The sequence below is a fragment of the Lacerta agilis genome, chromosome 4, assembly GCF_009819535.1.
Source record: "Lacerta agilis isolate rLacAgi1 chromosome 4, rLacAgi1.pri, whole genome shotgun sequence".
Taxonomy (NCBI): Eukaryota; Metazoa; Chordata; class Lepidosauria; order Squamata; family Lacertidae; genus Lacerta; species Lacerta agilis.
In genome coordinates, this window is record NC_046315.1 from 3,557,932 (window position 1) to 3,572,495 (window position 14,564).

The 14,564-nt window shown below is 45.3% G+C and overlaps 1 protein-coding gene across 1 annotated transcript in view; it reads left to right on the forward strand.

Annotated features, from left to right (window-relative positions):
- Positions 1–14,564, forward strand: part of ARAP1 (ArfGAP with RhoGAP domain, ankyrin repeat and PH domain 1) — a 110,987-nt gene that overhangs the window by 42,344 nt on the left and 54,079 nt on the right. The window contains exons 5-11 of the mRNA XM_033145915.1: positions 190–351; positions 2,850–2,919; positions 4,240–4,360; positions 6,176–6,381; positions 7,875–7,981; positions 8,468–8,667; positions 10,253–10,338. Coding sequence (XP_033001806.1) covers positions 190–351; positions 2,850–2,919; positions 4,240–4,360; positions 6,176–6,381; positions 7,875–7,981; positions 8,468–8,667; positions 10,253–10,338 — 952 coding nt within the window. The remainder of the gene's footprint in view (positions 1–189; positions 352–2,849; positions 2,920–4,239; positions 4,361–6,175; positions 6,382–7,874; positions 7,982–8,467; positions 8,668–10,252; positions 10,339–14,564) is intronic.

A 14,564-nucleotide genomic window follows, 5' to 3' on the forward strand; every position in this document is an offset into this window, starting at 1 on the left:
CCCCACATGGTCTGAGGGACGGTGGACCGGCCCACAGCTGGAAAAGGTTGGTGACCCCTGGCGTAGATCCATGCCAGTTTTTTTTTTTAATACTGTGAGTAGATCGCAGTCTCTTGGGAGTTGGACGTGCCTGATCAAGACCAAACCCCCTGCAAGGCCTGATATGTCGCCCCTCCTTTGTCTCCACAGCAGCAACCACTGGAATGACTGCGGGCCGAACTCGTATCCCGGCAGCACTCTGTCCTTCAGCACCTTGAGCCTCCACGGCGACGGGATGAACAGGACGGACTCGTCCTCTCAGTTGTCGCCCGTCATCAAGGCGGGCTGGCTGGATAAGAACCCACCGCAGGGGTGAGCAAACCGTTCTTTCCAAACCTGGAAAAGCCTCCCTAGCAGCGGCCGCGGAGTTTGCTTCCTCCAGGCGCTTTGAACTACAACTCCCATCTGTGAGGCCGATGGGAGTTGTAGTACCAAAACACCCGGCAGGTTGGCAGAGGCTGTCCTTCTGATAATGTGAGCCTGGTTTTATTAAGATAAGAGAAGATATAAGATTTCTTTATTGTCATTCTACAAGTACAATGAAATTGGATGCCAACCCATACAACAACTTGGGGGGGCGGGATAGTTTCAGCTGCACATACATATATTGGGTTTTTGGTTTTAACTGGTAAAGCCTCAAAACCAGTTTAGCACTTGGAGTGGTGTCCAGCTACGCTTCCTCTGCGTTTTCCTCCTTCTCCAGTGCTTTTGCAGAGTTTTTCAAACTTCTTACTCCCTCTTCTTGCGCAACGGTATGTGTGCCTTTCGTGCCGGCAATTAAACTCCCACAACGTCTGGGTTGTTTCAAAGCAAGTGCGCTTTATTTACAAGCATATAAATCACAGAGCTTCTCCTGGAGATTCGGATGACATCTCCGCTCCGGTCAGAACCGAAAGTAAGACTGAACAGGAAAATAAACGGTGCGTCACATAAATCACATAGGCATTCGCATATACCAGATACCCGGATGTATGACACATCCTCCCTGTGGGAGGGGCGTACTGTTGAGCTTATTTAACCCTGAAACCTCCAAACCTAACATACATACATACATACCCATCAAAACTCTCCAAGGTCATATAATCTAGTTACAGCATTTAAGATGGTTATGGCTTTTGGATAGAAACTGTTTTTTAATCTATTTGTTCTCGATTTGATTGATCTGTATCTCTTGCCTGAGGGCAGTGGTGCAAAAAGAGTATATATCCAGGATGAGACGGATCTTGTAAAATATTTTTAACTTTTTTAAGGCAACGGGAGCTGTATAGTTCCTCCAAAGATGGGAGGGAATGACTGATAATATCTTGGGCTGTGGTTATGACTTTCTGGAGCACCTTCTACTCCATTACTTTACACATGGAAAACCAAGCACAAATACAATATGAAAGAATGCTCTCTATGCAGCTACGGTAAAAGGACACCAGCAGTTTCTCACTTATATTGTTTTTTATAAAAAAGTGAGAAAATAAGTTCTCTGCTGGGCTATTTTACCAGAGCAGTGGTATTTGCATTCCAAGTTATACCCTGTTTGATAGTCACTCCCAAAAACAGCCTCGCCACCCGATCCCCGCCAATATTTGTTGTTGTTGTTGTTCAGTCGTGTCCGACTCTTCGTGACCCCATGGACCAGAGCACGCCAGGCACGCCTATCCTTCACGGCCTCTCACAGTTTGGCCAAACTCATGTTAGTAGCTTCGAGAACACTGTCCAACCATCTCGTCCTCTGTCGTCCCCTTCTCCTTGTGCCCTCCATCTTTCCCAACATCAGGGTCTTTTCCAGGGAGTCTTCTCTTCTCATGAGGTGGCCAAAGTACTGGAGCCTCAACTTCAGGATCTGTCCTTCCAGTGAGCACTCAGGGCTGATTTCTTTGAGAATGGATAGGTTTGATCTTCTTGCAGTCCATGGGACTCTCAAGAGTCTCCTTCAGTACCACAATTCAAAAGCATCAATTCTTCGGCGATCAGCCTTCTTTATGGTCCAGCTCTCACTTCCGTACATTACTACTGGGAAAACCATAGCTTTAACTATACGGACCTTTGTCGGCAAGGTGATGTCTTTGCTTTTTAAGATGCTGTCTAGGTTTGTCATTGCTTTCCTCCCAAGAAGCAGGCGTCTTCTAATTTCGTGACTGCTGTCACCATCTGCAGTGATCATGGAACCCAAGAAAGTGAAATCTCTCACTGCCTCCATTTCTTCCCCTTCTATTTGCCAGGAGGTGATGGGACCAGTGGCCACGATCTTAGTTTTTTTGATGTTGAGCTTCAGACCATATTTTGCACTCTCCACTTTCACGCTCATTAAAAGGTTCTTTAATTCCTCCTCTCTTTCTGCCATCAAGGTTGTGTCATCAGCGTATCTGAGGTTGTTGATATTTCTTCCGGCAATCTCAATTCCAGTTTGGGATTCATCCAGTCCAGATTAGCAGGCCCTAAAATGCATATGTTCGTCTAAAAACAGATTTAACAATGCCAGCCTTGGACCAGGTTGTATCGTGATAGAAGAAACTTCTTTCCAGACAATTTTATTTTATTTTATTTCATAAAAATTATATATACACCGCTTGACTGCAAATAATCACAAAGCAGTTTACAGAAAGAGATTCCTCTCCAAAATGATCCTGCAGTTTCCCTTTGGTTGTAAGCTACTTTGGGTTGTCTTGGGCACGATAAAGCGACAAACAGATTTAATAAATGTTAATAAAATAATGGGGTGGGAATCCTGACAGACATTGACCGCCTGGTTTTACCTCTTTAAGGACCACCCTGCTGACCCACAGAGCACCCCAGCTAACAGTCTTTTCCGGCTCCAGGTCCTATATCTACCAGAAGCGATGGGTGAAATTGGATAGCGACAACCTCCGCTACTTTGACAGTGAGAAGGTGAGAGGGGAAGAGATAGGTCCACGCAGAGCGCAGTTAGAATGTGGAACTCCCTGCCACAGGAGACAGTGATGGCTGCCCGCTTGGATGGCTTTGAAAGAGGGTTGGACAAATTCATGGAGGAGGGGGAAACAACACAAATAACCCCTTTGACTCCCCCCCCCCTTTGTGGATCCTTAGGTTACAATTCCCCCCTCCCCCGCATCTCCTTTATAATTCCATTTTTTAATAAATCCTTAGTTAAAAAAATTAACTGCCAGTTTTAAACCAATGCTGCTAATGAATTTTAATTGTTTCCAACAATTTTCCAATAAATTGTATACTTGCCCCGTTCTTTATTAAAAATGGATTCCTAATTCTTCCCGTTAGTTTGGCCATTTCTGCGTAGTCCATTAATCTCACCTGCCATTCTTCCTTGGTTGGGATTCCTGATTCCCATAAGGCTCTCCTTACGGAAAGCAACGGGGCTGGATGGGTTCGGGGGAATATCACATCCCTTTCTACATTCTGCACCGGTTTTGTGCCCTAACTCAGGCCCAGCCCCAACTGCTGGATACATTTAAATCAGTAGCAGCCATCGCTTCCCCCAAAGAGTGCCGGGAAGTGTAGTTCATTACGGGGCGCTTAGAGTCGCTAAGATAGGGTTGCCGTATTCCAAAAAGTGAAAATCTGGATAGAACAGAAAGTAATTGTTTTCTTAAGGCTTCCCCCAAAATACTAAGAATTAAATATATATTTTCAATAGTTTTTATTACATATCAAAGGTACATACATTAGATAAAATACATATTACATTCCCGATACATATAATATTTAACTTCTAGATTAAATTCAATTCAGGTAATAGAACAAATAAATTGAGTGCAGAAAATAACAAATTATCACCCGAGAGTAAAAAAGAGTGAAAATAAAAAGATAGAAGTTGAGTAAGAAGAAGAAGAGAGAAAGGAGAGTAGAGAAAGTGAAGGAGGAGGGGAAAGTAAAAAAAGATAGAAGGTTTCCAACAGAGACCTTCCTATTTTAAATACAAAAAGAAAACAGTCTAAGAATTAAATATTGAGTGCCTCAATATTGGTCCCCTTATATCCCACTGTGCCAGTCTCCTGCCCCTGAAGAACTGCTGAGAAACTGGTGGCCGAGTTTTGCTTTTTCCTCTGCCCTCCTCATCCCTCTTTCCTTGTGTGTGTGTCACGTTGCATTTGTATAGATTGCGGGCCTGGAGGTAGGGGCCGCCTCACTTTGAGCGTACAGAAGCCACGCTCTGAATGAACCATCACGATAATACGCTCCGTTGACCAACCTCTCTTTCAAATGCTGCAGGATGTTTACTCCAAACGCCTCATCCCCATATGCTGTATTACTCGTGTGGCCAGTATCGGGGACCAGAAATTTGAGGTGATCACCAACAACCGGACCTTTGCTTTCCGGGCTGAGAGTGATGGTAGGTGAGATTCCTCTCGCTTCCTTCCTCCCCTCTCTCACAATGCTATTAAATTTCCTGTTTTACAATTTGAAATACTCATTTAACCATCCTTAAAATATCAACGACTCCCCTTCTTCTCTTTCTATGGTTTCCATTTTGTATATTATAAATCCCTGCATATTTTACAAAAACTATACCAATCAGTTTTCCGTTATTACATCCATCAAAACTGATTTACACCGTTGAATGTATCTTAATGCTGCCAGCGTTTTCAGCTGTACACAATTATTTTCCATACATTCAATAAACGCTTTCCAATCGTCTATAACGTATGTTCTTCTTGTTCTCTTCTTCTGTATATGTTAAGCCTGCAAGCTGCGGATATTCTGTCAGCTTAAGTTGCCGTTCCTCTTTGGTTGAGACCTCGCTCGTTTTCCATTTTGGGGCTAATGAAACACGGGCCGCAGTTTTTGCCTACATAAATAACCTTTTTTGACACCTGGGAATTTCAATAAACCAAACCAAATCACCACAAACTGGCTAATAGATATAAAAGGGGATTTACTAGAAAATAACTAAATAAAATTGACTCATAAACCATTCAAACAAGCGAAAACATATTACAAGGCCATGTGCAAAACAATATTAGTACTGTCAAGACCATGGAATAAATGATATGCACAGGGAACGTATCAATGTCTGAATAACTAGATCCAGACATAACAATCTCTGGATCTAGGAGTCTTGGTAGACCATAAACTTGGCATGAGTCAACAGTGTGATGCAGCAGCTAAAAAAGCCAATGCAATTCTGGGCTGCATCAATAGGAGTATAGCATCTAGATCAAGGGAAGTAATAGTACCACTGTATTCCGCTCTGGTCAGACCTCACCTGGAATACTGTGTCCAGTTCTGGGCACCACAGTTCAAGAAGAATACTGACAAGCTGGAACGTGTCCAGAGGAGGGCAACCAAAATGGTCAAAGGCCTGGAAACGATGCCTTATGAGGAACGGCTTAGGGAGCTGGGTATGTTTAGCCTGGAGAAGAGAAGGTTAAGGGGGGATATGATAGCCATGTTCACATATATCAAAGGATGTCATATAGAGGAGGGAGAAAGGTTGTTTTCTGCTGCTCCAGAGAAGCGGACACGGGGCAATGGATTCAAACTGCAAGAAAGAAGATTCCACCTAAACATTAGGAAGAACTTCCTGACAGTGAGAGCTGTTCGGCAGTGGAATTTGCTACCAAGGAGTGTGGTGGAGTCTCCTTCTTTGGAGGTCTTTAAGCGGAGGCTTGACAGCCATCTGTCAGGATTGCTTTGATGGTGTTTCCTGCTTGGCAGGGTGTTGGACTGGATGGCCCTTAGGGTCTCTTCCAACTCTAGGATTCTAGGATCCTAGTAAATCCCCTTTTATATCTATTAGCCAGTTTTTGGTGATTTGGTTTGGTTTGTTGTTACATTATTATCACCACTGTGATACTTTGCGTAGTTTACCTGGGAATTTCAGCCTGAAATTATCACCAACCAAAAGGACTCTGGTTTGTTTGTTTGTTTGTTTGTTTTTGAAAAGTACATTTAAACACCCCCCCCCAGTTCATTGTGGATTATTTCCGTAATCCAAAAGAGAGAACTTCTTAATATAGTTAAACTGTGGAACTCCCTGCCACAGGAGGCAGTGATGGCCACCTAGATTCTCTGATTTCTCCTTCCCTGCTGGGAGAGCGTTATGCATGGGGACACCCCCCCCCCGGCCGCCGCAACTTCAGAACGAAGTAGCGCCGTCCGTTCCGTTTCGTTTCTCTAAATACCGACGCTGTCTCCTGCGCCGCAGCGGATCGCAACGAGTGGATCAGGGCCCTCCAGAAGATAGTGGACGAGAAGAAGTCGAGGTGTTTGGACAGAGCGTCCGCCTTCCAGGTGCCCGGCGGCAGTTTCGACTCGGTGGACAAGAGCGGCCACTTGGAGCTGCGGGGGTTTAAAAACAGGCTGTACGTCGCGGTGGCCGGGGAGAAAGTCTTCCTCTACAAGAACGCAGAGGTGCGTATGCGCCACGAGTGTGCTGCTCGTAGCGCCTGGTCGAACTGTGGAACTCCCTGCCTCAGGAGGCCGCCAATTTTGGATGGCTTCAGGAGAGGATTGGGCAAATTCGTAGAAGAGGAGAGGGCTGTCCACGGTCGGAGGAAGCAGGGCTTCTGGATTCAGGTTGCTGGAAACCGAAGGAGGAGAGAGGGCTCTTGGGCTCGGATCCTGCTTGCGGGTTTTCCATGGAGGCCTCTGGTTGGTTGCTGTGAGAGCAGGATGCTGGAACGGCCTCCCTCAGAGGTTTTTAAGTAGAGATGGGGTGCCCCTTCATTGAATGGGGTTGAACCAGTTGACACCAAGGGGCTCCTTCCAACTCTGCAATTATTATTAATTATTAATCATTATTAATCATTATTAATCATTATTAATCATTATTAATGTTATTAATTATTATTAATTATTATTATTACAGTGATGCCCCGCTAGACGAATGCCTCGCTAGACGAAAAACTCGCTAGACGAAAGGCATTCGTCTAGCGGAAGGCTGCCCCGCAAGACGAATTTGTCAATGGGGCTGCCTCGCAAGACGAATTTTTTTTTTCGTCTAGCGAAAACTGCGATTTACATTGGTGCTTCGCTAGACGAAAAAATTGCTAGGCGAAAATACAGAACGAATTATTTTCGTCTAGCGAGGCACCACTGTATTATTATTATTATTATTATTATTATTATTATTATTATTATTATTATTCCAGCCCTCTGGCTGGGTTTCCCCAGTCACTCTGGTCGGCTTCCAACAGATAAGAGGTGAAACTCGAAAAATTAGAATATTGTGGAAAGGTTCATTTCTTTCAATAATTCAACTTAAAAGGTGAAACTAATATATGAGATAGAATCATGACATGCAAAGCGAGATATGTCAAGCCTTTATTTGTTATAATTGTGGAGATTATGGCGTAAAGCTGATGAGAACCCCAAATTAACAATCTCAGCTTTGGGGTTTTCATCAGCTGCGCACCATAATCATCACAATTATAACAAATAAAGCCTTGACATATCTCGCTTTGCATGTCATGAGCCTATCTCATATATTAAACTCCAGTAGCTAATGAAAACAATTGCTTACATAAATGGACTTTTCCACGATACTCTAATTTTTCGAGTTTCACCTGTAATTAAAAGCACAATAAAACGACAAACATTGAAAACTTCCCTAAACAGGGCTGCCTTCAGGTGTCTTCTAAAAGTCAGATAGTTGTTTATTCCCTTGACATCGGATGGGAGGGCATTCCACAGGGCAGGCGCCACCACCGAGAAGGCCCTCTGCCTGGTTCCCTGTAACCTTGCTTCTCGCAGGGAGGGAACCGCCAGAAAGTCCTCGGAGCTGGACCTCAGTGTCCGGGCTGGACGATGGGGGCGGAGACGCTCCTTCAATCGTGAAACCACTTTCCGATCCAGTACGGATTGCGGTTGAGGCCCCGTTTTCAATTCTTGTGCCCTCGTCTTAGGAATTCCGCCTGGGCATCGGGATCACCTACATCGAAATGAACGTGGGAAACGTCAAGGATGTGGACCGGAGGGGCTTTGACTTGACCACACCCTACCGGATCTTCAGGTAATGACGGCTGCTGACTCAGAAAGGCCTCATCCTGCCCCTGTGTGCTTTGGGGAAGGGATGAGCTCAACAGCAGCAGACTCCCCTTGCTTTGCCGCAGAAGAATCCTGGGTCCCATCTCTGACATCTTACGGTCATTGAAACTTCTGGGTCCCAGTTGCTGGAAATCTCAGGAAGGGAGAGTTCTCCGTGGCTCGGATCCTGCTTGGCATTTCCCATTAAGGTTGGCCACAGTGGGAACAGGGTGCCGGACTAGATCGGCAGGCTATCCTTGCACAGTTATGTTTTGTCCTTGCAGAACTCGGAAGGAAGGGAGCATGAGACCCAGACTAGAATTTGCTGGTTCTGACCCACCTGCTGCCGGTTCTGGCCGCTGCTCCTGTTTAGCCTCCATCAGTTCCACTTCCAGATTTCTCCCCTCAGTCCTAGATATTGCACAGGATTGGTCCTCCGTCCCTAACCCGCTGCTCTTCTTGCCTTTCCCAGCTTCGTTGCAGAATCCGACCAGGAGAAGGAGGAATGGGTGGAGGCCATGCAACAGTCCATCGCCGAGGCGCTGTCCAACTTCGAGGTGGCCGAGAGGATTTGGAAGGTGGAAGAAAACTGCTTCTGCGCTGACTGCGGCTCCCCAAAACCTGACTGGGGCTCCATCAACCTCTGTGTGGTCATCTGCAAGAGATGCGCAGGTAAGGGACGATTTGTGTCTCCCCCCCCCCCATTATTTTATTAATCTTAAGTTTTCAAAACAAAATAAAAAATAAAAAAAATCCTTCCAGTAGCACCTTAGAGACCAACTAAGTTTGTTCTTGGTACGAGCTTGGCATGAGCATGCACACTTCTTCAGATACACTGAAACGGAAGTCACGAGACCCTTAAATATAGTGAGGGAGTGGGGAGGGGTATGACTCAGAAGGGTGGTGGGAATGGGGGATTGGCTGATGGGTGTGGAAAACCTGTTGACGACTGTTAACGACTGGAATTGGTCTTACAGGAAAAAGCAAGGGGTGAGATGGCTAAAGATAGCTTTGTCATGTATAATGTGATAAGAATCCAATGTCTTTGTTCAGACCAGGTCTCTCCATGGTTTTAAGTTTGGTGATTAGTTGCAATTCAGCAACTTCTCTTTCCAGTTTATTTCTGAAATTCCTTTGTAATAAGACAGCTACTTTGAGATCTTTCGTAGAATGTCCTGGGAGATTGAAGTGTTCTCCTACTGGTTTCTCTGTCTTGTGATTCCTGATATCAGATTTATGTCCATTTATTTATCCTTTGGCGTAGGGTTTGGCCTGTTTGTCCAATATAGAGAGCTGAAGGGCACTGTTGGCCCCAACAACATCAAACATACCATCCCAAGACTATTTAATTGCTCATCTTCTAACATTGTGTATGCCATCAAAAGTTGCTGAATTGCAACAAAGCCCACTTTGTATAACAGGTTTTCCCTATTCTTTATCCGAGAGCTGAATTTCTATCTCCTGCTTGGATGCAGGCTCTGTGCACAAGTGTTTCTTAAATCTGAATTTTTGAATATCCCAGTATTGCAAATCTGATTCCCCCACCCCCCCAAAAAATCACCTGAAAGTATTGTAATTGTTACAGACTGAAGAGGCAATTTAAGAAATGATCACAATCCTTTTATTTTGGAAGAATGGAGGTTTGAAGTGTAATTGTTTGTGGGGCCTTTGGTTTTAACTGGGAAAGCCTCAAAACCAGTTTAGCACTTGGAGTGGTGTCCAGCACGCTTCCTTCTGCGTTCTCCTGCTTCTCCAGTGCTTTAGCAGAGTTTGTTCAAACTTCTTACTTCTTACTTCTTCTTGCGCAACGGTGTGTGTACCTTTCGTGCCAGCAAATAAACTCCCACAACGTCTGGGTTGTTTCAAAGCAAAGTACGCTTTATTACAAGCATATAAATCATAGCCACTTTCCCGGAGAATGGGAGGCCATCATCGCTCCGGTCTCTCCGGTTCAGAACCGAAAGTAGGACTGACCAGAAAATAAACGGTGCGTCACATAAATCACAAAGACATCGCATTCAGCAGATAACCCCGGATGTTGTGACACATCGTCCCTGTGGGAGGAGCGAAATGTTGAGCTTCTTTAACTCTGAAAGCTCCAAGCAACCAATATAGTTATTGTCCACAAGGGCAACAGAGCCCCAGAGGAAATCGCGTTTCTCTATATTTTGTTGCAGTGAAAACGCAAAGTATCTTACCAGAGATCGCTATCACTGCAAACCAAGAAATTTTAATTATTATCTCCTTCCCGACACAGGAGAACACCGCGGACTGGGACCCAATGTCACCAAAGTACGGAGCCTCAAAATGGATAAGAAAGTCTGGACGGAGGAGCTGATCGAGGTGGGGAATTAAGGGGCTGGGATGCAAAGGAGCAGGGGAACACGTGACCATATGTCCCAGGGAAGATCTAACATCACCTGTATTTATTAATTTATGGCATTTGTATACCCCCTTTTCCTCCAAAAAGCTCAAAGTGGCGTACGTGGTTCTCCTCCCCATTTTCTCCTCCCAACACCCCTGCGAGGTAGGTTCAGTTGAGAGTGAGTGGCTGGCCCAAGGCCCACCCCATGAGCTTTCGTGGCTGAGTGGGGATTCGAACCCCGGGCTGCCAGGTCCTAGTCCGACGCTCCAACCGCTACGTGACGCTGTCATTCTTCTGCGTCGCCGAAAGGGTGATGGTTTTGGGAGCAAGTTGCAGGAAAGTGAGAAAGATGCCGTGGGCAACGAGAGTCTTAAGCGTTGGACCTAGGGCAGGAGGATCAGTCTTGCTCCATGAGGAATTCTACTCTTCCTTCCTGACATGCGACTCATCAGAAGCTGCTTGTGAAAGTTGGTGGTTAGGAGGCAGAGGCAAAGAGGGTTTTTTGTTTGGGTTCACTGCTGTTCGGAAGAAGAAAGTGAAACTCTTCTTCACTCTCTGCTGCCTCATTTGCTAGAAAAGGGGCATAAAGGAGATCCCAGAGTATTGCTGCAAAGAATTAATTGTTGCTGTTGTTGTCGTTCAGTCGTGTCCGACTCTTCGTGACCCCATGGACCAGAGCAGGCCAGGCACCCCTATCCTCCACTGCCTCTCGCAGTTTGGCCAAACTCATGTTAGTAGCTTCGAGAACACTGTCCAACCATCTCATCCTCTGTCGTCCCCTTCTCCTTGTGCCCTCCATCTTTCCCAACATCAGAGTCTTTTCCAGGGAGTCTTCTTTTCTCATGAGGTGGCCAAAGTACTGGAGCCTCAACTTCAGGATCTGCCCTTCCAGTGAGCACTCGGGGCTGATTTCTTTAAGGATGCATATGTTTGATCTTCTTGCAATCCATGGGACTCTCAAGAGTCTCCTCCAACACCATAATTCAAAAGCATCAATTCTTTGGCGATCAGCCTTCTTGATGGTCCAGCTCTCACTTCCGTACATTACTACTGGGAAAACCATAGCTTTAACTATACAGACCTTTGTCAGCAAGGTGATGTCTCTGCTTTTTAAGATGCTGTCTAGGTTTGTCATTGCTTTTCTCCCAAGAAGCAGGCGTCTTCTAACCTTGGCCCCGGTTGAGCCGATTGGCTTTGTACGTCCTGCCTTCATTTCTCAAAAACCAAGGCTGCTTTAAATCTCAGAGATGCACCAACGCTGCCACACGAGGGCAGAGTTTTCACAAGATATCAGCCCTGCGCAGAGTGTCTTTGGGAAATATTGGAGAGAGCCACTCTCCTTTTCTGGAGCTGGTTTGCAAGCTCCTTTTTCCTGCAGCCTGGGCCCCCAAAGAGAGAGCCACCCTTTTAATTCACCCCACCTGGCAAATGCAGAAAAGGCTGCTCTGGTTTAGGGCTTTTAAGGTTGGCACCTTTTAACAACGTTAAACATGAGTTTGGCCAAACTGCGGGAGGCAGTGAAGGATAGGCGTGCCTGGCGTGCTCTGGTCCATGGGGTCACGAAGAGTCGGACACGACTGAACGGCTGAACAACAACAAGCCCTACATTTAGCTATGCTATGATTCATCTGCTAATGAATTGTGCAAAGAAAGTGCGCACTAAATCATATTGATTTCGTTTTACTCCATCTAATTGTTCTCTTTTTTGGGCAACCAAAATGGTCAAAGGCCTGGAAACGATGCCTTATGAGGAACGGCTTAGGGAGCTGGGTATGTTTAGCCTGGAGAAGAGAAGGTTAAGGGGTGATATGATAGCCATGTTCAAATATATCAAAGGATGTCATCTAGAGGAGGGAGAAAGGTTGTTTTCTGCTGCTCCAGAGAAGCGGACACGGGGCAATGGATTCAAACTACAAGAAAGAAGATTCCACCTAAACATTAGCAAGAACTTCCTGACAGTGAGAGCTGTTGGACAGTGGAGTTTGCTGCGTGTGGTGGAGTCTCCTTCTCTGGAGGTCTTGAAGCGGAGGCTTGATAGCCATCTGTCAGGAATGCTTTGATGGTGTTTCCTGCTTGGCAGGGGGTTGGACTGGATGGCCCTTGGGGTCTCTTCCAACTCTAGGATTCTATGATTCTTATATGCTCTAAACTGCCCTCATACCTTCTTATGAGGACCAGGCAACAGATATTAGTAATGTTGCTGATGATAGTAAATACTGGATGTTCTGAGGTCTTGGCAATGCATCCCAACACATCCCACTGCTGCTGGGTGTGTCTGCCTGATCTCATCCCTCGGAAATGCCTGCCTGGCTTTTAATGTTAGTGCATCTCTCAAGCGCTGTGAGGTTTAAGGTGCCCTGAGCTGAAATCATTTGTCTGTCTGGCTGTGCGCTTTTCACTGTATAGAGTCGTATCACAGAATCATAGAGTTGGGACCATGAGGGTCTTCTAGTCCAACCCCCTGAAATGCAGGAATCTATTGCCCAGTGTGGGATTCGAACCCATGACCCTGAGACTAAGAATCTACCGACTGAGCCATGAATGAAACGTATTTGTGATCATTTCCCCCATTGCATTAAGGCTTAGGGCAGAGTCCATTTCCACGCGCGTCAGTCTCACAGAACTTCATTTGAGCCAAAATAGAATATTCCTTCCAGTGGCACCTTAGAGACCAACTGAGTTTGTTCTTGGTATGAGCTTTCGTGTGCATGCACACTTCTTCAGATACGCTGAAACGGAAGTCACCAGATCCTTAAATATAGTGAGGGAGTGGGGAGGGGTATGACTCAGAAGGGTGGTGGGAATGGGGGTTTGGCTGATGGGGGTGGAACAAGGCCAAGAAAGGCACGCAGAGGCATAATATAATTTTAGGTCTGGGACACCCCAGCCTCCCCTTTCTTTAACATCCGTTAACAATCTATATTGAATTCTTGCCTTTCCCCCCATCCAAATAAAATTACTTAGATCCGTTCTCCACGATTCAAAAGTTTCTTTTTCCCCTACAATCGGTAGCATTTGAAACAAGAATAGGATCTTGGGCAAGCACTAGATGTTCGCCAGGCTACAGTTCCAACACTACACTTCTACAATTCTGCAATTAGCGAGACTTCATCAGCGAATAATTATCAATGAAATATTCATAGTAGTGGCGATTGTGCTAGTGGATCAGTGCTCACTGGATAATCAGATTATTTGCTGATGAAGACTTTATTCCGAAACACTCGAACTAGTCTGGATATACTGTCCTTTTGAGACTTCTGAGAGACGTCTTCCTTTGAGAGACGGCTTGGCGTTCCTCGCTATTCCTTGATTTGATTCTTTGTTTGACTCTGATATATATAACAACTTGTAGTTACTTGCACATTTTGTGAGATGTGTTGTATGATATAGACATCATTTTGAAGTGTCTTCTTCGTATATTTTGAATGACACCATAACCAATTACCGTATTTTTCGCTCCATAGGGCGCACCTCGTTTTTAGAGGAGGAAACAAGAAAAAAATTATTTTTTCTGGTTTTCCTCCTCTAAAAGCCCTGGTTTTTGTGTGGATCAGCTAAACGTTTTGTAGCTTTTTTTGCAAAGGGAAAAGCCCAGTTTGTTTGTTTTTTTTAGGATCAGCTAAAAGTTTTGCAGCTTTTTTGCAAAGGGAGAAAAGCAAAGCTCCTTTTGCAAAGGGGGAAAAGCAAAGAGGAAAAGCCCCATATTTTATGGGGTTCAACTCACATTTCTGCAGCTTCTGAAGGAAAGGGAGCCTTTTCTACAGTTTCCAGACAGATAATCTAATCAGCCAGTCCCATGTGACTAGGGAAACAAACAACCTCCCTCTGCAGCACATTCAACAATGGAGGGCGGGGCTGAAAGGGAGCCGGGACTCTTATCTCTCTCCCGATCTCTTGCTGATCAGCTGCTGAGCGGGGTCCTTTCAACACCCCTTCTCTTTATAAAATAAAAAGCAATATCTGCTTTTGGCCCCTGGGCAATTCAGCTCCAGGGACCACCATTCGCTCCATAAGATGCACAGACATTTCCCCTTAATTTCCAGGAGGAAAAAAGTGCATCTTATGGAGCGAAAAATACGGTATATATTCACTAATAGTTATTAGCCAGCGTGTTGCGTTTGCATTTTTGTAGATTGCTACCTTTTGCAACGCAGGGGTTTGTGTTTGTTCAGGTATGAGGTGTTTGACAGTGGGAACGGTCTCC